This window comes from Thalassophryne amazonica, chromosome 23 (assembly GCF_902500255.1).
Source record: "Thalassophryne amazonica chromosome 23, fThaAma1.1, whole genome shotgun sequence".
Lineage (NCBI taxonomy): Eukaryota > Metazoa > Chordata > Actinopteri > Batrachoidiformes > Batrachoididae > Thalassophryne > Thalassophryne amazonica.
This window is the reverse complement of record NC_047125.1, coordinates 33,103,641-33,126,452: the sequence shown is the minus strand read 5'-3', so window position 1 is coordinate 33,126,452 and position 22,812 is coordinate 33,103,641. Positions and strand designations below refer to the sequence as shown.

Here is a 22,812-nt window from a genome sequence, read left to right as displayed (position 1 = left end):
ATCTAATATCATGATGTTCATGAAGGTTGCTCAGAATAAACAATAAAGAATCAAAGAACATTTTATGCAGTCAGTATCCAGGTTTTACTCCAGATGTGGCACTCAGGGTTTACGTTTATCTCATGCAATTTCTTTTCCATAACTGATTATACCTAAGTTCCTACAACACAGGCATAACCAATAATCAACAAATTTTCCAAGTCCGAAAGCTCCCTTTCATGACTGTTTATCAAAGCCAGAAACGGGAAAAACAAGATTTTTCACATTTCAAAGTCCTTAAACTACTCATGTGCACCAAAAGAAAGGAAAATAAAGGAAAATGGGTGAAGGAAAGGAAAGGTAACTAATATTTTCAGAACAGCATGTTTATTAGCAAGCAAAAATTCAGGAAATGTTTTGAGAAAATATACACTTACCGTATCATTATAGTGTATGTACAGCTTGTGGAGGAGCCCCCCGAAAATATTAGCACATAAAGTACATACATAATATTAGTACATAAAGTACATAATAGTAAATATTAGTACATCTTGTGGGTAATTTCAATATTGTATTTTCTATGTGTTCTATGTGTAACATGTGCCCCATGTTCCTAAATCTGAGAATAAAGGTTAAAAACAACAATTTAGCTAAGTTCAAGTGTTTTGAACGTAATTGTATGAATTGTGTATAAAGTTGCACATTTGAAAATTTAATGACAATGTGGTAAATGAATGACAATATAAATTACATTCCAGAGTTGGCTGTTATTTTTCTCGTCCACGTGGAGGTGATGAGTGAGTGTCAGCGCTTGGTTACTGTGGGAAAAGCCTCACCTTCAGCATCTTGGGGATGTCCAGGACATCCACTGGCAAGGTGGAAATGCACAGAAACCTAAGAGCATGTCTGTCCAGTCTGAAGGAGGGACATAATCATTCATTTCAATATAACAGACAATTTTGCTTATCGGTGTAAAAAGACCAACTACGTACAATTTAAATTTATCCTTTTAATAAACAATATTTATTCTTTACATATTTAGTACATAAATTTCTTCAGAATGATACCCAACTATCGACACCGGGGGGGGTGCACAAAGATGATGACCATCATAGCCTTTATTACCCATCATTTACTGACCAATCAGAGAGATACTAGTGAGTATGACAGAAAACGATGTGTGACTGTAGTGACCCATCAGTAATAACAGGATTACAATCAGTTTTCCTAAATGTAATTCCGTTACTGCCCAACATATTACTTTTTTAAGGCTCACCAAGCAAAAAGGTTTGTTTTTAAAATATAAATTAGGAAGTTAGAGAGAAACCTTTAACAAATTATTCTCATTATTCAGCAGGACAAAGAAACGTATTTTAATTCACAGCTAACGTGAGGTACGATCGCCATCTTCCTGCTCCGTGCAGCAGCACCGCGAGATTCCAGTTTATAACTTTAATTGATTACAAGTGACGCTGTCTGAAAAATAAAATTGTTCTTTTTTCCACCGTCACTGATTGGATGGAAGTCACTGGCTCAGAAAACAAAGTTCACACATAAAACAACATAAATAAAAAAAAGACTTCTTTTTCACCGTTTCGTTCTGAGATGAAGTGTCTTTGTTCTTCTGTGTCGTCACGTTTGGAGGAGGAGGAGGAGGTCTGTGCCCTCTGTGCTGGAATGTAGTGACGCAAGAGTCACGTGCGCACATGAGACCCGCAGTCTCAAAGTTTCAAGGTCTGGCGGTTCATGCTGACCTTTGACCCACCCCAGCCAACCATAGCGGGGAGGCGAGTGAGGGGCGTGAAGACTGCAGACGCGTTTGTTTTTGAAATACAGCAGGAAAACTGGTGTTGCAGTTGGATGGGACGAGCATGCATGTGAGATGTCTCTGACGTGGACAGCGCCTTCGTCAGTGACCTCCTCATGACCTCCTCATGACCTCAGCAGCCAAGATGATTTTTTTAAAAGTCTTTTCTCAGTGCCTCCTGCAGCCATTAGGGGGTGCACCCCTTTCAGTCAGTAGGTCAAGGTCCTCAAAGCTGAAAATAAAATGGAAGCGGGGTCCCCGTGTCAGGGATCGGAGTCATCCAGAAGGCGCACCTCCTCCTCACTGCCGCGCCCCCCTGCCCGGCCGTCCTGGAAGGAGCGGATCAGTTGAACATGATGGACTCGGGATCTTTGTTTGCCATTTGAGCCATGTGGCGAAGGATATCTTTTTTTGTGATAATGCCAAGGAGGCGCCTGCAGGGGGAGACAGAGGGCAAAGGATGAAGAGGAGGATAGAAAGAGTCAGAGTGAGGAGGTGGCGTGTGTAGCTGGACATGTTCTTGTTGGCAAGCAGGTTGGATTTGGTTCAGAATCTGTGCCAATTTTTACTGAAGGGTTTTTTTTTTTTTGGTTGACCATCAGCAAATTTAATTGTTCGCAACAGATGCCAACAAAAACAACAGAACAGAAGGAGACGAGGAAGAAGAGGACTGAAAGGAGACAGGACCCTGCTTCACCACAGTGGGGCGCCGTGTTAGACCCTGAAGCCAGTGAGGACGAGGAGGAGGAAGGTCTCTGTCACAGGAGTCAGCAGACAGAACTAATTATAAGTTTCACTCGCTCATCTTCAATTAAGGGTCATGGGGGGGCTGGACCCTATCCAGGCCGTCATAGGGCGTGAGGTCAGGTCAACAATTTAAAGTTTCCAGTCCACCTAACCTGCATGTCTCTGGATGTGGGGAAGCACCCGGAGGGAACCCACACAAACATGGAGGGAACCCACACTGACACACAGGGAGAAAACGCCAACTCCACACAAAGGCAGCAGTGCTAACCACTAATCCACTGTGCCATCAATATGGAGACCTGGAGAACTTGTGACAGAAGTGCTTCCTTCTCCTTCAAAGAAAAAGGTGATGGTGGTGAATGCACCAAAAATGTGCGCTTCGTTTAACAGTGAGTGTAAACAAATTAGGATTACAGCTACAAATGAGACAGGAGGAGGAAAGACAGGCAGCAGAAACATCCAACCAGGTTCCCAACAGCTGAGGAGAGCTTCTTCCAAACAAAACAGTCAACGACAGCATGCCAGGCAGGAAGCAGGTGAAGGGTCAGAGGGCAAGGTCATGCCCCCGAAAAGTCTGCAGTGTCAAACTCCTTAAAGACTGTTAAAAATATGAACCTGAAATGTTGCAATGTGACTTTTCACCACATTAGTTGGATATTATTTAACAAAATCTTTATTTCTTCTAGTGGCCTTGATAAAAAGTACTCACCCTCAGCAAGAAACAATCTGTCACAGATTTAAAAAAAAAGCTGTCCACTCTGGGGAAAAAAAACTCTGGTTGAGTGTGTGTGTGTGTGTGTAACAAGAAAAACAGAATTCAATTTTCCACTGCAGGCTGAGAGGAAACTGGCAGGTTAAAGGAGGAAAGGACTTCATCAATACACACTAACCAAAACACAACATCACTGCACCACTGAGTTCTATCGCTAACTACTATGAACCACTATCACTACAGATACAAAATAACAAATCTAATCTCAAACAACACTGGTCCACTAATGCGGCTAGCTACTCGCCAGGTGGTTGCTATGGCGATGGGTCAGATGTCGCTGGTCTGTGGAGACCCTGGTGTGACAGCAGGGTTGTAGAGGGCACAAGTAAAAAAACAAAAAAAACAACATAAAACACATGGAAAAAAATCATTACTGAATACTATGCCGAAAATGAAGGGTGTAAATATTTTAAAGTGAGGCTCATGGGAAACACAAGAGGACAAGGTTATTAGAACTACAAAGGTTCCATGAAGGTCCACAAATTACAGAATGTTTTTCTCTTGACAGCTGTAACATATTAGAGGTGAGACTAAAACAGAAAAACCCACATAGAGGAAGGAGAGAAAAGCCTTGCGTTCAGTCGCCAACTGTCAGTAGTTTACCCCCCCACCCCCCCCCCACCCCCAAGAGGCACCAAAGCTAAAGAGACTAAAGGGGAAAAAAGGGGGCAACGCATGTGTAAAGGGGTGGGGCTAGTCACCAGGGGCTCCGAGCGCTGCTTGAGCTCCTCCAGATGTTCTAATATATTCTTCTTTGTGATGATGCCCAACACAATCCTGCAACAAACACCCGTGAAGTCATCAAAATGAAAAAAACACAAAACAAAAAACAAACAAAAAAAAAAACCACACACACACACAAAAACAGGAAAACAAAACATACATACACATACATATACACATATATATATATATATATATATATATAAATAAATCACTCTGTGAGAAAAAATATTTTTTGTAATTTTTGCCCCATGTTCCCTGGAGGCAGAGTTAATAGCCACCACTAGGGTGCGATGTTGGCCTATTTACAGAATACAAGTGTAATTATAGAGATCAACTCAATTCTGTGAAGGCTCTCAGTTGTCCAGGTGGTTTCCATAATAGAGAAGCTTGACTCTTCGACTGGACTGGGTTGCTTGATGCGAGGACGTTTCGCTTCAAATCGCAGAAAAACGTCATTTGATGCGACATTGTTGTTCACCTGCATCCCCACCGCTGAGGCTGTCTCAGCTGTGAGGCAGAGACTGCTGGAGGATGTGTCTCTACTTGAAAGGACCAAACTCACAAAGATCTGTCTTAACACCACGTATTTCCTGTTTAGGGGGAATTACTACAGGCAGATCCATGGTTGTGCGATGGGGTCTCCGGTGTCCCCCATTGTGGCCAATCTGTACATGGAGCGAGTGGAGAAGACAGCCTTGACATCTTTCACGGGCATCTCTCCCAGTCACTGGTTCAGATATGTTGATGACACATGGGTTAAAATCAAGCAACAGGAGGTTGAGGACTTTACAGAACACATCAATTCGGTGGACTCCAATATCAAGTTCACACGTGAGGATGCCAGAAACAACCATTTAGCCTTCTTGGACTGCAATGTTACGACTGGAGAGAACAGACAGCTCCAGACAGAGGTTTACAGAAAACCAACTCACACTGACCAATATCTGCTCTTTGGCTCAAACCACCCCCTTGAACACAAGCTCGGGGTGATCAGGACGCTTCAACACAACTGCAGAGAGAAGGGTTAAAGAACAACAACTTGTCCCACGTACCCACGATGGTCCCTGGACAAAGTGCAGAAGTCCCAGAGAAGAAGAGGAGTGTCTCTCCCTCATTTAGCAGGAGTAGGGGAAAACTACAGAGGATCTTCAGACAGCACAAAATCCCAGTTTACTTTAAACCGGTTAACACCTTGAGACAGAAATTACTTCACCCTAAGGACAGGATCCCTAGTTACAAACAGAGCAATGTAGTGTATTCTATCAGATGTCAGGAAAACTGTAACAAACACTACATAGGTGAGACTAAGCAACCTTTACACAAAAGACTATACCAGCACCGCAGAGAGGGCGCCAGTGGACCTCAGTCTGCAGTTCATCTCCACCTTAAAGACACTAACCACACGTTTGAGGACAAGAAAGTTAAAATCTTAGCCAGAGAGAAGAAATGGTTTGAGAGAGGGGTCAAGGAGGCATTCTATGTGAAACAGTTGAAACCCAGCCTTAACCGGGGAGGGGGTCCGAGACACACTTTGTCCCCTGTTTACAATGGGGTACTGAGGTCAAAGCAGTTCCAGTCTTTTGTTCATGGTAATGAGTTGTTCATGTCATCAGGAGAGTTGTCAGGAGAAGTGTCTGTCCCATTGTTAGGAGTGACAGCTGCCCTGTCATTAGGAGGGTGCTAACTAGAGCACAATAGTTGCTCATTAGAGCTATTGTTTAGTCACTAGCCTATAGCAGTCGGCCTCTCGATAGGAGGGGTCTGGTCAGCAGCTTTTGTGGTTTCTGTTTATTCTTCTCTACAAGAGTCAAGACAGAAGTCAGACTACCAGAGCAAGAATTTTAGCTGAGGAAGCTTCTGCGATTTGAAGTAAAATGTCCTTGCGTCAAGCAACCCAGTCCAGTCAAAAATTCAAGCTTCTCTACTATCAATATTGAGATAAAATATTGAAACAAAAACATTAAAACAGCTGAAAAATGTCACTGCTGTTACGTTGGTAAATAACTTGGATACAGTATTACGTGTCACCTAAACCAGAGTAAAATCACGAACGTGAAAGTGGAGCAACAAACACAACAAACCCCTGAAAGTCTCCAAACCCGTAAACTGATCATGTTTGACACGTGAGAGGAGGTGGTCTGTTAGGCGGTCAGGCAGAGCCATGCAGGTTACAGGGAAACACTCATGCAACTCATACCCGTGCAGCTAAAACATGCCAGACAAACTCAGCAGTAAAACACAGTCGTCACCTTCTCGTTCTGCTTTAAAGAAATTAAATGGCATATTTATCTCAGTCTTACCCGTTGTGAGTGACCAGACACTGTCGCAGACCCAGCTTCCTGAAGATGTCCACCACAATCTCCATGGGCGTGTGGTCCGTGACAGTGAACGGGCTCATGTCCAGGATGGAGCGCAGCTTGAGGGGTCGCGGGCTGTCGGCAGGGAGGGTGGGTGCGTGCTGGGTGAAGTACACCCTGGAGTTCAACATGATGCCTTCCTGTTTGCGGCGGGCGTTTTCTGTCAGGGGACGAACAAATATTTTAAGACGTGCGGCACTAGGAGGGAAGGAAAGGGGGAAAAGCGGGCAGAGAGGGTGTGTCTGTGCTACCTATAGCGATGGTGATGTCCCTGCGCAAAGCAAAGCCCACCAGCCTCTGCGACTCCTTGGACACTATGACAGGAAACCCGTTGTAACTGGTTTCATTGATGACCCCCTGCAGCTCCTCCACCGTCAGGTCGTCCTGCGTCAGCACCGCGAGCGGCGGGTCGCTGCGCCGTGGCCTCATCACCTCCCTGGCCAGCGTGGTGTGCGTGAATTCCTCCTTGGCGTCCAGAAATGGGTAGCCGTTCAGACGGATGTGGGCCTCGTAGATCCCCTCGCGGCCAAACGCGTCGCCGACCCACTTACTGGTCATGACAGCAGCCATGAGAGGCACGATGTACTCCAGCCCGCCCGTCAGCTCGAAGACGATGACGACCAGGGAGACGGTCATACGGGTCACGCCACCTACAGACGAAAGTGGGAAACAAAAACAAAACAAGAACCGAGTTAAAAGTAAGAAATCAGCAAGATCAAACAAAATAAAAAGTAGAGCCATAATACCCCTGGGGAGGGGGGGGGGGGTGTCATGGCTTTGACTGCTTCCTTGTTTTGTCTTGTTGCCATGGCAGATCTGAGGTAGAGCTACATATTGATTTTGGCACAATGCTCTTCCTGACTCAACTCCACATTACACGGTGGGGTTTGAACTGGAACCTTCCGCCCTGAAACCAAGTGCACTAACCACATGTTTGATGTTTTAGAATTTAAACATAACTTTCATTATAAATTTCTTTAAGTATAACCAACACCCAACCAACATATGTCATGCTGGCTCCGCAGTCAACGCAAAATTTGCACAAAATAGACGTCTTACCTATTTTGGACCTGCCTAGGTGGCGGCATAGCGACCACTTATCTGTTGTCATTGTAAAGCACCCACTCAAATGAATGGCAGCTGGCTGCTTTGTTTCTGTCTCTTGTAGCTAATGTAACTGAGGGGTGATGGGGTCCCAGCCATGCTTGACAGCATTGAAAACAATGAAGTCAAAGCGCCCTCTGCTGGAAAAAATACACAACACCATTTCCAACAGGTAAAGTGGTTTTCTGCATTGTTTATATGGTGGAATAAAATTCTTCACATCGGCAAAAAAAAAAAAATACACTGAAGACTCATCTCAGCCAGGCTCTTTAAAACAAAACAACACACACAAAATAGTTTAACAAGCCAATAAGATGAAAAGTAATGTTAGATTCTCCATCGGCACAGGAGTAACATGACTGCAGATGCTCATATATGGGCCAAATATGTAAGAAATAAACACTTGTTCAAATTTAGAGAAAATATTAAACATTATTAAAAACAAGTAAATACATTTAACTATACTTATATAGCCAATGAAAAAAAGTATTTTTATGTACAAGTCAAAAACAAATTCAATTCCGTTCAATTTATTTCATTTATACAGCGCCAAGTCATAACAAAGCTGCTCTACGTTGAAGCTATTAATTTTAAAATGTAACAAAACACGTAAAACCCATTTATACAACCAGAACATACACAGCGTGGTTCTCAGCAAACACGCAAAACCAACTGCAGGATTTTCGGCCTCACCCAGACATGCTGCAGCCCCCACCATGGCGTAGAGTCCAGGCGTGATGCAGTCGGCCCCGACCTCACACCACTCTTTGAACAGGAACCAGTCATGGTGGTAATAAGCCAGCTGCTCCATAGCAATGCCAACTATGCGACCTGCGATCGCCCCGATCGCCATGCTGGGGATGAACAAGCCTGATGGTACCTGAGGACACGGAGCTGGTTTAATGTTTGGTAAAAGCACAGAGTGAAGACTAAAGAAAACCAACACCAGAAATGAAATCACCTTCAGTCCAAAGGTGAATATGGTCATGATTATTTTAAAGATAAGTGCCAGGCAGAGCTGCCACATGGCGGCATAGACGCCGGGCCCCGCTGGCCGGTTGGGACTGTCACTGAAGGCTCGACTGCCGTTCATTTGGCTACGGTACTGGCAGAGCTGAGACGACTCCAGCGGGCCGCAGTCCGTAAACAGTTCCTTTATCAGCTCACTGGTGTTCTGGCGAGTGTATGGGTTAGGGAATGCAACTACCGCGGTGATGGCTGCCACCAAGATCACCTCCAACACCGGGTACTTGCCTAAGTGGAGTAACAACCAAAACAAGTGTGAGAGAAACTTCTCACTTTTGCAAGTGAAAATAGGAACAGTCGAACCTTAACCCAAAATTAAGTCAAAGTACTTACCGAAGCGAGTGGACTTGCGCCGCCGGCACCATGCGATGTTGGTTCGAATGAAGAAGGCGCCCCAGAGTCCCCCGAAAACTCCCAATAGGATAAATGGGATGAGTTCAAAGAGGTACCACGGCGTATGGTACTCCACGTAGAACAGCACCAGGCGGCTGTTCCCAAAGGGGTTAATGGAGCGCAGCACAAAGGCCGCCACCAGGGCGGCGAAAAAGGAACGCCACAGTGTCTTCAGGGGAAAGTAGTAGCTCACCTGGAGGAGTAGATGAGAATTTCCTGAAAAACCCAGTCTTGTCATTTACCACAACAATATTTATTTTAAGTTACGTTCCAGTCAGTTCATGGTTGTAAGATTTACGGCACCTCCTCCAAACTGAAAAGTACTCCTCCTATTGGAGCTCCAAAAGCCACAGACACCCCGGCCGCTGACGCAGCAGAGAGAACCTGAGAGGATAAAACCAACACACCTCAACTGTTTGGAATGTTTGGCCCTTTTAACAGTGTAAAGATACTTCCAAACCTCGAGAGAGGCTCCAGAACCTGAACCTTCACTCTCTCACCTCTCGTTTCTTTGCCTCGTTCTTGCTGTATTTGGGGAAGAGGTAGGAAAAGATATTCCCACAGCAGCAGGCCACGTGGACCAGAGGGCCCTCCTTGCCCAGGCTGAGGCCAGATGCCACAGCCAAAACCAGAGTGATGGTTTTGATCAAAAGGGTCCATTTGCCCAGATAGCCCCGGATGATAAACCCACTGAGGATGGTCTTGATCTGGTTGAAGAGGAGAAAGAAGAAGAATGAGATTAACATCATTTTGAGCTGCAGGTATTGAGGAACATATGAGAGTGTCATTCCAAGTCAAACATCAGTTATACGTCAGAAGAAGGAGAAGAAGCAAGTCCTAAACAGGCCCCGAGGTTGGGTTGGTGCTTATCCCTGAGAATCTATGACTCTCCCTGGATGGGACACCAGACCATCACAGTCCACCCACTTACAGTTGGGCAGACTGGGACAATGAATGACACAAAATGGTAGTGTGACCGCCACCGGGAATCGAACCCAAGTCTACAACCCCAATTCCAATGAAGTTGGGTTGTTGTGTAAAATATAAATAAAAACAGAATACAATGATTTTCAAATCCTCTTCAACCTATATTCAACTGAATACACCACAAAGACAAGATATTTAATGTTCAAACTGATAAACATTGTTTTTGTGCAAATATTTGCTCATTTTGAAATGGATGCCTGCAACACGTTTCTAAAAAGCTGGGACAGTGGTATGTTTCCCACTGTGTTACATCACCTTTCCTTCTAACAACATTCAATAAGCGTTTGGGACGTGAGGACACTAATTGTTGAAGTTTTGTAGGTGGAATTCTTTTCCATTCTTTCTTGATGTACGACTTCATTTGTTCAACAGTCCGGGGTCTCCGTTGTCGTATTTTGTGCTTCATAATGCGCCACATATTATCAATGGGTGACAGGTCTGGACTGCGGGCAGGCCAGTCTAGTACCCGCACTCTTTTACTATGAAGCCACGCTGTTGTAACACGTGCAGAATGTGGCTTGGCATTGTCTTGCTGAAATAAGCAGGGACGTCCCTGAAAAAGACGTTGCTTGGATGGCAGCATGTGTTGCTCCAAAACCTGGATGTACCTTTCAGCATTGATGGTGCCATCACAGATGTGTAAGTTGCCCATGCCATGGGCACTAACACCCCCCCCCCCCATACCATCACAGATGCTGGCTTTTGAACTTTGTGCTGGTAACAATCTGGGTGGTCTTTTTCCTCTTTTGTCCTGAGGACATGACGTCCATGATTTCCAAAAGCAATTTGAAATGTGGACTCATCAGACCACAGCACACTTTTCCACTTTGCGTCTGTCCATTTCAAATCAGCTCGGGTCCAGAGAAGGTGGCGGCATTTCTGGATGTTGTTGATGTTTGGCTTTCACTTTGCATGGTAGAGTTTTAACTTGCACTTGTAGATGTAGCGACGAACTGCGTTAACTGACAATGGTTTTCTGAAGGGTTCCTGAGCCCACGCAGTAAGATCCTTTACACAATGATGTCAGTTTTTAATGCAGTGCCGCCTGAGGGACCAAAGGTCACGGGCATTCAATGATGGTTTTCAGCCTTGCCGCTTACGCGTAGAAAGTTCTCCAGATTCTCTGAGTCTTCTGATTATATTATGGACTGTAGATGATGGAATCCCTAAATTCCTTGCAACTGAATGTTGAGAAACATTGTTCTTAAACTGTTGGACTATTTTTTTCATGCAGTTGTTCACAAATTGGTGATCCTTGCCCCATCTTTGCTTGTGAATGGCTGAGCCTTTTATATCCAATCATGACACTCAACTGTTTCCATTTAACCTGTTCATCTGTGGAATGTTCCAAACAGGTGTTCTGTGAGCATTGATCAACTTCCCCAGTCTTTTGTCCCAACTTTTTTGAAACGTGTTGCAGGCATCCATTTCAAAATGAGCAAATATTTGCACAAAAACAATAAAGCTTATCAGTTTGAGCATTAAATATCTTGTCTTTGTGGTGTATTCAATTTAATATAGGTTGAAGAGGATTTACAAATCATTGTATTCTGTTTTTATTTACATTTCACACAATGTCCCAACTTCACTGGAATTGGGGTTGTAGATACGGCTATCCTAACTGAGGTATGTGCTCTGTACTTTAGAGACGTGATAAAATGTAGGAAAAAAAACCCAACCTAAAGACATAATGATAATAAACTATAGTGAATTAAAACTTTCATCCATCCATTTTCTTCCGCTTTATCCAGAGTCGGGTCGCGGGGGCAGCAGCTCAAGCAAAGCCGCCCAGACCTCCCGATCCACACACACCTCCCCCAGCTCCTCCGGGGGAACCCCAAGGCGTTCCCAAGCCAGCCGAGAGATGTAGTCCCTCCAGCCCCGGGGCCTCCTCCCAATGGGACGTGCCCGGAACACCTCTCCAGCGAGGCATCCAGGGGGCATCCGGAAAAGATGCCCGAGCCACCTCAACTGACTCCTTTCGACGTGGAGGAGCAGCGGCTCAACTCCGAGCTCCTCCCGAGTGACCGAGCTCCTCACCCTATCTCTAAGGGAGCGCCCAGCCACCCTGCGGAGGAAACTCATCTCGGCCGCTTGTACTCGCAATCTCGTTCTTTCGGTCATGAGCCAAATCTCATGACCATAGGTGAGGATCGGAACGTAGATCGATCGGTAAATCGAGAGCTTTGAGGGACGGATGAATTAAAACTTGCGCCACAAAAAAAAGAGGACTTCCTGTGGCCCTTCATGGATTCTCCACACATTTTGCTGATTTTTGTACTCTGGGCAGACAATCAGGGCAGTGTGCTTCCAGCTGAGACAACACAAACCCTCAAAACCAGGCAAGCTTGCCTGTTCCCACAGCAACAAAAACAGTCCTTCAAAGGTCTGCGGTGCATCACCTTCAAATGTCTTTTCACAGCACATCCAGACCCATCTCATCTCCCTGCTGCTCAACGAGTCATCAATTCTCAGACACTTAAAGTGAAATCAATAAACATTACAACGTGCCGAGTTGCTTACGGAAGCGATGCGTAATGAAACCACTTTCACAGACGGCTACGCTCGTCTTTAACGATTTAAAGTCTCAAGTGCTGCTCTCAGTTTGTGACACACGAAGCAAATCGACAGCATGTTAAAAAAGGAGAACCAGAAATCAGTGAGCTGTCAGTAATTCTGTCAAAAACCTCTTCAAAAAAAAAAAAAAAAAAAAACAAAACACAACTTTGTCTTTTGAAAAGAAAACCATTGCTTCTACGTGAACATCAATGTATCTCCAAGATGACTGTACCCAGAAAGCCCCTTGGAAATCTTATCCTTTTACCTATAGGAATTTTTTCCTATACTAATTCCTATAGGAATCGTATAGGATTTTTTATCCCCTCTAGTGTCAGACCTAACAACCTTGAGGGAGCAAGGGAGAGGATAGTACAACACCTCTTTTCCTTTACAAATCCTACAGAAATAGGAATTCATATAGGAATCCTGTAGGATTTCTTTTCCCCTTTAGCAAATTATACATCCTTTAAATAGTGTATATAATACATTCTTTAGTCTAATAATGTGTAACGTGTGAATAATCTGATGTGAACTTTCTCAAATTTTCTAGGGAGAATGAACAGAGTAAGAATTGCATTGTGTGGTATAACTGCCTATTCTTATTTTGCACGTGGCAATAAAGAAAACAAACAAACAAAAAACCCTTAACGCTTAGGATTCTTCCCCCCATAATTTTCCTGTAGGAATCATATGCTTATAAGAACTGCTTTCGGATGATTTCTAGCAAGAATCCTATAGGAATCCTATCCCTTAGGAATCCCATAACATTGGGGTCTTTTTCCTGTGCAAATTCCTTCCTACATAAATCCTACAGGATGTTGAATCCTTTACAAATCTCAGACTTACTTTTTTTTTTTTCTTTCTTAGAGAAATCCCTAAGATTCCTATAGGAATTCCTCTAGGGCTTGCATAGCAGTTTTTCCCTGCAGGAATTCTTATAGAAATCTTTTAGGAAGTCTAAATGGTTTTATTTTTTTTTGTAGGATTCCTGAGGTGGAGAACTTTCACAATCCTCCACTGAGCAACTTCCATGTGTACAAGTTGAACTTATCATAAAATCATCCTTCTCACCTCAGGAATTCCTGAGCCACAGGCATATGGAGCAAACACTTTGACCAGGCAGATAGCCAGGAAGGCGAAGAACAGCGCCCAGTAGATGTACATGAAGTAGTTCATGATGTAGGAGCCTGGGCCCTGAGGGTGAAGGGAGAAAAATCACACAAAATTCTTGATGACGGTGTTTATGCTTCGACTAGTGTGAAAGTCCATGAGCCTACCTCGGCCTGCCCCAGGATTAGCTCTGCCCAGCTTTTCCACTGAGGACACTTGTCCCTCTCTGCGAAAGTGGTCTCATTGGACGTCCAGCAGCACTGCTCGTGGTTGAACCACATGGCGCTCAGACACACGCCCTCTTTCAAGTCATTCATCCAATCAGCAGCAATGTCAATCAGGCCAGCCAACGCACCTGAGGCACAGGAAGAGACAAACACCAGGATAACGCACGGGCTGATACCACGGTCGGCATCAGATGCTGGCACACAGATCTGTCTCAAGAGGTCACTGTGCATGACTTTTTAAATCTCAGTTGCTCAAGTCAGTTATTTCAGAAATGACCTTCACAGCCTCGTCTATTAGCAATAAGATAATTAGAACAGACTTGTAAATAAATAAATAAATAAATATTAACCTTTCATTGTTTTATTTCTCATTAAAACCAACAACAGTGGCCTCTTGTGGCTCCCCATGATGCTGCAATTAGCAACAAGGGGTCATCAGCAACTTGACAGGCTCGTCACAAAACCGCTGTGTGTGTGTGTGTGTGTGTGTTTTACCTGAAGCCAAGCCCGTAAGCGTCACCACCAGCCACCCGGACCAGGCATCGTACAGGCTCTTGGTAAACTCCCATGCTGACTCCTTTTTCTTACTGTTAATCTGAACACAGAAATCACAAAGTTACACAACATGACAAATATTAAATTACATACGCCTTGGGGCAACTGTTGGTTGTGATTTGGCGCTATATAAATAAAATTGATTTGATTTAATACAGGCCCGTCGCCCACAAGGACTGCAAGTAACAATTTCTTTTAAAACTGATTAATCGTTAAGGTTCTTAAAATGTGAGAAAATAGAGAAAAACAAAATCTGTCAATATTTTCTAGGACAATATTTTCTTCAAATGTCTTGTTTTGTTCAGCACCTAAAGATATTCAATTCAATATTTGATGAGTCGATTATCAAGGTAGTTCTTGATTCATTTAAAATAAAAGTATCAGTTGTTTGGAGGAGGAGGTGTTGCAGTTACATTTCAGTCAATTCTTCACCTCAGGGAGCTGTGGTGGACGTTTACTGCTCGTGTTTTGTCCACAGAATTGTTTATAACGATGTACTAGCACCTGGCACATTTGTGTCTTAAATGGAACAAGAGATGACAAAGGGATTGGTTTATTTTATGTTACACCCAAAACACGCCCATGATGAATTCTGCAATGAAACCCAACCCCTTTGCACCCTACGCTCAGACTGTGTAAATAGCAAAATGGACTTAGACACACCCCCCAAATGCACATTACTCTCTGCGCTTCAGAAAGTGTGCCAATTGGTCGATGGTGACAATTGGGCCATAATACTGGTAGCATGACACCGATTAACCATGCTGCCACAATAAACGCTGCTGCTTCAAAAGCCCTTCTGATTGCTGTTTCCAGAAAAGCAAACAGTGAAATCATAAAAGCGCCATTTAACAAAGTACACAAATAACATTAACATTCTCAAAGGTATAACATCCAGGAACTGGGTTGGAATTGCACTGGAACACATCTGGAAATCAGCCTGTAAAATTGTGTCAACATAGTAAAGTCCCAGGAGCCTTTAATGTGTCCATTTATTCGAGTCCTTTCATGATTTTTGGACTCTGACGCTTGAGAATCAGACCTAGACTTAACGTAGCCTCTGTCGGTGTCCTCACCTTACGGTGTCTCTCACGATCCTTGCACTTTTCGCGGACCCAGTCAATGGTGTGGAAGTCGTCGTAGGTCCCCACACCAGGGATGGGCTCTTCTAGAAAGTCCAGCAGGTGGGTGGAGCTGCTGGCTGCCCCGCCCCCGTTAGACATGGCGTAGTTAGACCCTGAGGAGGACGAACAGACAACACGGTAACATATGTTGTATTTTATTTTTAATGCAATAAACTTCACAGAGCAAGTGTATCGTTTACCATCTAACCAGCAAAGAAAATGACCAGAAACCAGGTCAAGTGCAACATGTTAGAAATGTCCAAGATGACACATTTCACAGCGTGGCCAGAGTCAGTGTCAGAAACATCACCAAGGAAACCTCCATTTGTCTTGTAATTTCTCCACTGTGAGATCAATAAAGTATATCTCATCTCTGCTCTCCTGTTTTAATATAAAGTGCGTCATCCATGTTGACAGGTTGTCATCGCTCTGATCCAGATCACATGAACAGTCAGTGTTATATTTGATACTTTAACTGATAACCTCAGCTTTCTGTTGTAATCATAAAATCAACAGAAACTACAGAAATGTTGTCTGTCACACCTCAAAGGGACAGCATAGAATTTAGTCATTTTATTAGCTAGAATGGAACAGAGCATTCAAAACCATCCGTCCATTAGTGTTTACCTGCAACAAAAAAATCAATTAGAATGAGGCCTTCATATTTACATGGGGGGGGGGGGGGGGTCCTCACGGAGGCAGCCATGTTGATACACTATCCCAAAAGGGACGTACTTACTCAGCCTCACACGTTCTGCAGCACGGCCGGAAGAGTGACGAAAAAAAAAAAAGAGCAGGACTCGGTGGCCGCTTCCCCTCATACTGTACAATGTCTACTGGTTGCTAGTAGAACTTCAAACTAGATACAGATACCCAGGAAAATACTCAGTAATACTGTAGATCATTTTGGACTGGAAAACAAAAACACAGTAAAAAATAATAAGAAAAAACAAAATAAATAAAAATTGCAGTATATTTCATACAGGTCGAGCAAAAACTTTATTATTATCATTTTGTAAATAATAATAATAAAATCCCAAGAAATAATATGTTACTACATGCATCCATGTTGCATAGATGGTGCTGTTGGTACCGATACTGTGTATGTAATCCCATAGTAAATTTTAGTATTGATTAGTATCACAGTACTGATTTTTTTGACAACTCTGGTTGCTAGTGCAAGCTAACACACTTGAGAACCCTCATTTTTCTGAAATGTAATATCATACATATTGTTCATCACAAGAAGGAAGATAAGGGAGCGTGAATCCCCGTCGCTGAAGAAGCAAAAACACGAAGGGAAACAAAAATCATAACCAGTGATTATGACACCAAATCCAAAACACTGTAGGTTTAAGATGTTTTGAGTTATGTCTCCAATTAGATGTGATCTGTTCGATTTTAACACACAAATCATTTAGTGAAGACACACCAAAACACATACGTGCACTATAACAAACAGGTTTCTGCTGTCAGGATTTATATCATTTATACTTAACTGGCTCGCCATGTAATAAAAACTGTGATCAAACGCAAGACTTCCACATTTATAGCGCTGTAATCCGTGGGGTGTTAGCGGGCCACGTCTATAACCTGACAAACCATCACCATATGTAATCTGTGAAATCGCTGGAATCATCTGACACTGAAAGCTGTCAGAAGCCTCCTACTACTGACAAGGCAAATGTGTGGAATGTGATGATACAAAGGACACACTGTGTCACAAAGACGACACTGAGACGCCCAGCAAAGGCCCCGTTAAATACACAAGAAAAGTACAGCATGTGCCATAACAGCCTGTGACTTCACCAAAAACATGCACAAAATTAACCACAGATATCAACTAGAGAGGCAACACAATTAGATTTTTTTATTAAATAACCTGGACTCCCCCCCTGGATCGATCCACAATACAGTGTGTACAATGAATACAATGAGTTCTTTCTTGGACACCAATAAAATTCAGAAAATGCTGTATTTTTTTTTTTTTTTTTTTTTAAAACAGCAAACATTTCAGGTTGTTTCCTCGTGATGAACAAACAAACCTTAGTTAATAATTTTCAAAGGTCACTTTCTTACCACATTTAAAAAAAAAATAAAAATCCTCCAGGGGCACGAAAAAGATCAAATTAAAATCAACACACCCGCATCATTTCTCAACCCCATTAGCACGGCAAGCTAACCACGTACAGAACAAGGTGAGATATTAGAAATTAAAACTTTCTGAAGGACAGTACATCTGCTTTTCAACATGTTACCAAAGCAGATCTTTGTAAGTGTGTGTAGCACCTCTTTAAATAAAAGGATAATGATGTTTTATGTGCATTAGTTTCTGGAAACATCTCTATCATTGTGGCAGGATTCACAATTACTGCAAGTAATTCTGATTTAAACAGTTTTTTCAAGTAGACAGAAATCACAAATTCTGCCTCCATTAGTTTGAGGCCTAGTTTGGAAGGTTAAAAAAAAAAAAACAGGCTGATGCAATGAGAAAGATTGGAGAAGTACCAAGTGGCAGATTTGACCCTCTTTCCATTCTCTGTGATAACTGAGCTAATCTACAGTAACGGAACTACAATAGCAGCAAAATCTGGCCATATTTTATCTTACAGTTAAAAATTTACTCTGATTCAATTCCATTACTGAAGAATTACCCAAATGCAGATGGAAATTTGAAATTCTGACTGTCAGATTGTGGCCCTTTGGGCCTAGTGAGCATGGAGGAAAACTCATACAGGTACAAGAAGAACCCTGGGAGGAGTAAAGATTTGAAGCAAAAGCTCAGAGATGAACACAAGGACAGATGGTGGACTGAATTAGTAATATCATTACCTAAAAAGAGAAGCAGCAATTAATAAATATATTTTCAAACCTGTTGAAAACAGACGACTCATTGTGCCAAACCACCAGCCTCTCTATGTGGACCCATAAAGCTCTTTATCACCCACAAGGGAGACATAACTAAAGGACAAGACCTTTCTCCAAAGACTGACAGGAAGAGCCTTTTAAAACACACCATATTAGCCCGTTATCACTCCGCTTCATAGACACAGTGACAAGGCAGATGAGGAATATGTCTAAAGCTGTTGGTGTAAAACTCAGTGAGACGGAGGGACAAAATGGCAAAGTGCAGCTTTGATCTGACTAGTAAAAAAAGAAAAAATGAGTGCGTTAGCTTCATCACCTGGTGGCGACAATGATAGCATCATTCCTACATCTGGACTCCACAGAGACCAAAGACAGGAGACAGCAGTTTGATACAGAGGTATTCTTTGACATAGTTACTGTTAGCTAACGGCTAATCTTTGTTCCCCTCCAGTGTTGTGGTCCTACGATGTGCGAGTATAGGAATGGATCCACCATATGAGGCTTTCTGACAAGTGTGCTCTTTAAATACAACAAATGCCGCGCCTGACTTCTACCAGGCTTTTGGTGATCTCTCATGCCAACTACTTCCTGTGCCAAATGATTAAAAGCGCTCTTGCTGCATCTAAACACACCTCAGGTTTACACCCACATGAATGCAAGTAGTGTTACGACTTCCAGAATGTGGGCACTGGGCATGAAAACAACAACCGCGTCAGGCAGCGCTAAGGTATTAGCACCATGCTTTATCCTGGTTGGAGAACAGGGTCCTATAGCTCCTTCAGTGTTGTCTGGGTGTCTCGATGGCTTCCCTCACTATTCTCCTTCATGTATGGTCACTAGGTTTTTGTCGATGTAGCCACCCCCTGACTTGTCTAAAGAAAACAGTCTGTAAAAGTAATGATTTTCTACAATTTCCTCAGAGTGTGCCACACAGATGTTTTATGCTTGTACGTTTTTTATTTTTTGTATTTTTTATTTATTGTATGAAAGCATTTTGTTGTTCACATTTTATTAAATATTGTGAATATACAAAATCAGTTCCCTCACACTTATTTCTGGAGATATTTTAAATCCTGTACCTAAAATATAGGCGTGCCAATAATTCATACAAACACAGGCGTGACGTCAAAGTGCTCAAGAAATGTCGCACAACTGAGTCCAGCTTGGGACAGAATTTATAGCAATGACAACTACAAAGTACATAAACAAACAGACCAAAGATAAGCAGCACATCTGGAAACATTTTCAGCTTCCAGGAAGAAAACAGTTGAGTTGTCGGAGGAAAGAAACTGAAGGTGACTGCAGCCGAACACGCTGCCAGTGCCGCGGTCCAACGGTTCAGCAACCTGCACTGACACGCCAACAAAAGACACCCAGAAAATAAGGCTCCAGTTTCTTTCCATTGCAGATTATAACAATCACACAGTGACTGTGTTCAGCTCATTTCGGGGCTGAAGGCTGACTGCCGGTACCGCGTCTACAACATTTCCCATGATGCAACTGTGAAAACGACTGTCACGATGATCACCGTCACTTGGAGGAATCTTACACTAACAGACGTAAGCCGAGTTTGAGGAGTGACTTCAGTCAGTCCCACTCTTCATTCCTCTGTACCACAGCTGAGCAAATCCGATCAGAGCGGTTTACAGGCAGCTGGTTGGGAAACACCGGGTCAGGTGGGTTAGTCTGCGGTTAGTCTGCCAAGCCAACGTGATTATCATCAGCAACTGACCTCAACAATCTCCCCACAGCCTGCTGAGCCCAGCAGCCAACTGATGACAGCCAGGTGACAACAAAATCACTCACAACAGCCCTGGACAAGAACCGGAAGAGCTGCTTGTAAGGACGCAAACGTCTGCTCCAGCTGATTTGGACCAGACATCAGCTAGTCTGTAAAATAAATAAATAATAAAATAGAGTGAGCTAAGAGTAAACAGTGCAGGTCACTGTCCTCAGGACTGACAGTGAGAAGAACACAAACACCCGAGAGGGTGAAGAAGAAGAACCGTTTACACAACAAAACTGTCTAACTGGACAGATAACAGCATTCAAAAGCAGCAGCTTCTCCAGCGGACCTTGTTGTTCCTCCTGTATGATCCACACAAACGGCGTGTTTCCAGTGGGTTAGAACACACTTGACACAATCTCCTGTTGTGTGCTGCACGTGAGAAAAGCAAAGTCATTATTTGAGTCCTCACCACATGTCAGAGAACACACTGAACGGATGACTGGGACATGAAACATGCACCTGCAGGCAGAGAAAAAAAAACCTGTTTGTCTCTGTTCACTCACTGTAAGAAACTAACGAGCTGACGACATTGAAATTCATTTAACTGTTAATTTGGTGCAACTGTCTTCACTGTCACAACCTAAGCGGGACTGAGACATTGTGGAACTGGCCAACAGGTGTCTTCAAACACACAGAGCGTGTACATGCAGAAAGTTGCATGAGGACGTGTTGCAGCTTCAGGAGAAATTAAAATGGATGCTCATGATGCTGCTTTGAGGTGCAGTCATCCAACCAGCAGACTCGTATCAGCTGCCTCTGGTGGACACGCATGCTGCCAGTTAATCATCCACAGTGAGGTAAATGGTCACGTAACACCTGTGCTGCTCTCTCAGTGCTGACAGGAGCCATATGGCTGCTGCTCGGCTCCGGCTCTGCGGTGCCGATCAGCAGCCGAGGCAGCGTTTGCTTTAAGCCGAGCGTGAAGACAGGGACTCACTGATCGAGAGGAAGAGCGCGGTCCATCATCAGATCTGCAAGGAAGGAAAAAGGGTGTTAGCGTACCTCTTCTAGGGATATCCTGCAGAGGGATCGTGTCCCCTCCCCCATCATAGGGTAAATAAGGGTCAGCAGATGCGTTCTCCTCCTCCATGCTGACACCTGAGATGGCGAGTGGAGACTAGGCTAGGCTAAGCTCACGACGCACTGTGTTAAAGTGTACTGCAGCTGCCATGTTTACCAGGGGAAGACGTGCAGAGAGAGTCTGCGTGTGAGAGCCCCCCCCCCACTGCAGCAGCTGACTGCTGATGATGATGTCATCACATGCATGGACAGAGGATCGCACACGGCCTGCTCAGTTGCTGGGGGAGATCAGTGAGCCCTCCCTGCCTGCACGGGACAGACCATGTTGCTTTGGGGGTGGAGGAGCTCAGAAATGGAATGCGCCATTTCTTAGCAAGTGTGTGTGTGTGGGGGGGGTCAAAGTAATGAGGAGAGGCAGGAGTTAGGATTGGTTAACCAGGCTGCACAGCCAGCTGACAGGTGCAAAAGAAGAGAACATGTCAGTCACGTACTGTAGCTCCTTCTGTTTGTGGATAAAAGTAGAGTGGCACTGAGCAGAGCGCTGACTCACATCTCTGCTTATTCTCATGGATCCCAAGTCAGGTTAGTCACGGTAACATGTTAAAGGCTATGAGCAGACCCAGGGACAGACAGCCATACACCCAGACAGGAGGACTTTTCACTCCTTCTACATCTACGGCTGTAACTAGGAGGGCACTCATTAGAGTGCCACCCTCACCAAGGACCACAACAACCTAATAATGTTTAAATTAAAAACATCCTACCAACAGATTTACAGCCATCAACTCCTGGTCAGACCAAACTGTATCGGTCAAAGGTCAAGGTCATCCATAATATACTCTGTGAAACACGCTTCCAGGATATACACTCAACAAAAATATAAATGCAACACTTTTGGTTTTGCTCCCATTTTGTATGAGATGAACTCAAAGATCTAAAACTTTTTCCACATACACAATATCACCATTTCCCTCAAATATTGTTCATAAACCAGTCTAAATCTGTGATAGTGAGCACTTCTCCTTTGCTGAGATAATCCATCCCACCTCACAGGTGTGCCATATCAAGATGCTGATTAAACACCATGATTAGTGCACAGGTGTGCCTTAGACTGCCCACAATAAAAGGATTTGTGCAATTTGTGAAGGTGGAAAATAAAAAATTGCACTTAGACTATATTGTAATTCTGCTGCTGCTCAAGACTTCCACAAGTCGTTACATGTATCCTGAATGTTGTTCAAGTTTGCAGGTGTTTTGTGCATTTCAGCAATTTCAATCAAGGTCTAACCTTACCAACCCCTAGAGCAAGCACACAAACAACAGCAGTCAGGAAAAACTCCCTCTGATGATCAGGGTTCCAGCCACGGTGGGCAGTGCTGCCCGGCACTGCAAATTTACACACGGCTATCAGGTTCAAACTGGCTGTGCTGCCCATCACACACTGTCCAAAAAATGTATCAGATCAGCCGCTGATTGCGAAAGCATTATTGTAAAAATGTCTTCATGATGACATATGGGGAAATTCCTTCTGGGATTCCCCTAAAAACTGATCTCTTACACATCCAAGGCCATCACATGATGAATCTGTGTAGCGTCAGAAAGTGTTTAGAACATCTATGTGAAATTATGGGATAGCGTAGCCACTAGCCTTCCCCGATACGA

The 22,812-nt window shown here is 43.7% G+C and overlaps 1 protein-coding gene across 6 annotated transcripts in view; it reads right to left on the bottom strand.

Annotated features, from left to right (window-relative positions):
- Positions 1-976: 976 nt before the first annotated feature.
- The window catches only part of clcn3 (chloride channel 3), a 45,867-nt gene continuing 24,031 nt past the window's right edge, over positions 977-22,812 (bottom strand). For 2 of the 6 annotated variants that reach the window (XM_034164169.1, XM_034164173.1), the window contains 13 exons: positions 15,426-15,586; positions 14,290-14,389; positions 13,735-13,922; positions 13,529-13,651; positions 9,412-9,618; positions 9,215-9,295; positions 8,852-9,104; positions 8,454-8,746; positions 8,186-8,372; positions 6,640-7,038; positions 6,332-6,548; positions 4,007-4,082; positions 977-2,220 (listed from right to left, as the gene is read on the bottom strand). In XM_034164169.1, coding sequence (XP_034020060.1) covers positions 2,050-2,220; positions 4,007-4,082; positions 6,332-6,548; positions 6,640-7,038; positions 8,186-8,372; positions 8,454-8,746; positions 8,852-9,104; positions 9,215-9,295; positions 9,412-9,618; positions 13,529-13,651; positions 13,735-13,922; positions 14,290-14,389; positions 15,426-15,586 — 2,456 coding nt within the window. In that variant the 3' untranslated portion in view covers positions 977-2,049. Of the gene's footprint in view, positions 2,221-3,549; positions 3,599-4,006; positions 4,083-6,331; positions 6,549-6,639; positions 7,039-8,185; positions 8,373-8,453; positions 8,747-8,851; positions 9,105-9,214; positions 9,296-9,411; positions 9,619-13,528; positions 13,652-13,734; positions 13,923-14,289; positions 14,390-15,425; positions 15,587-21,132; positions 21,335-22,812 lie in introns of those variants that run through there. The other 4 variants (XM_034164170.1, XM_034164171.1, XM_034164174.1 and 1 more) reach the window with 4 other exon arrangements.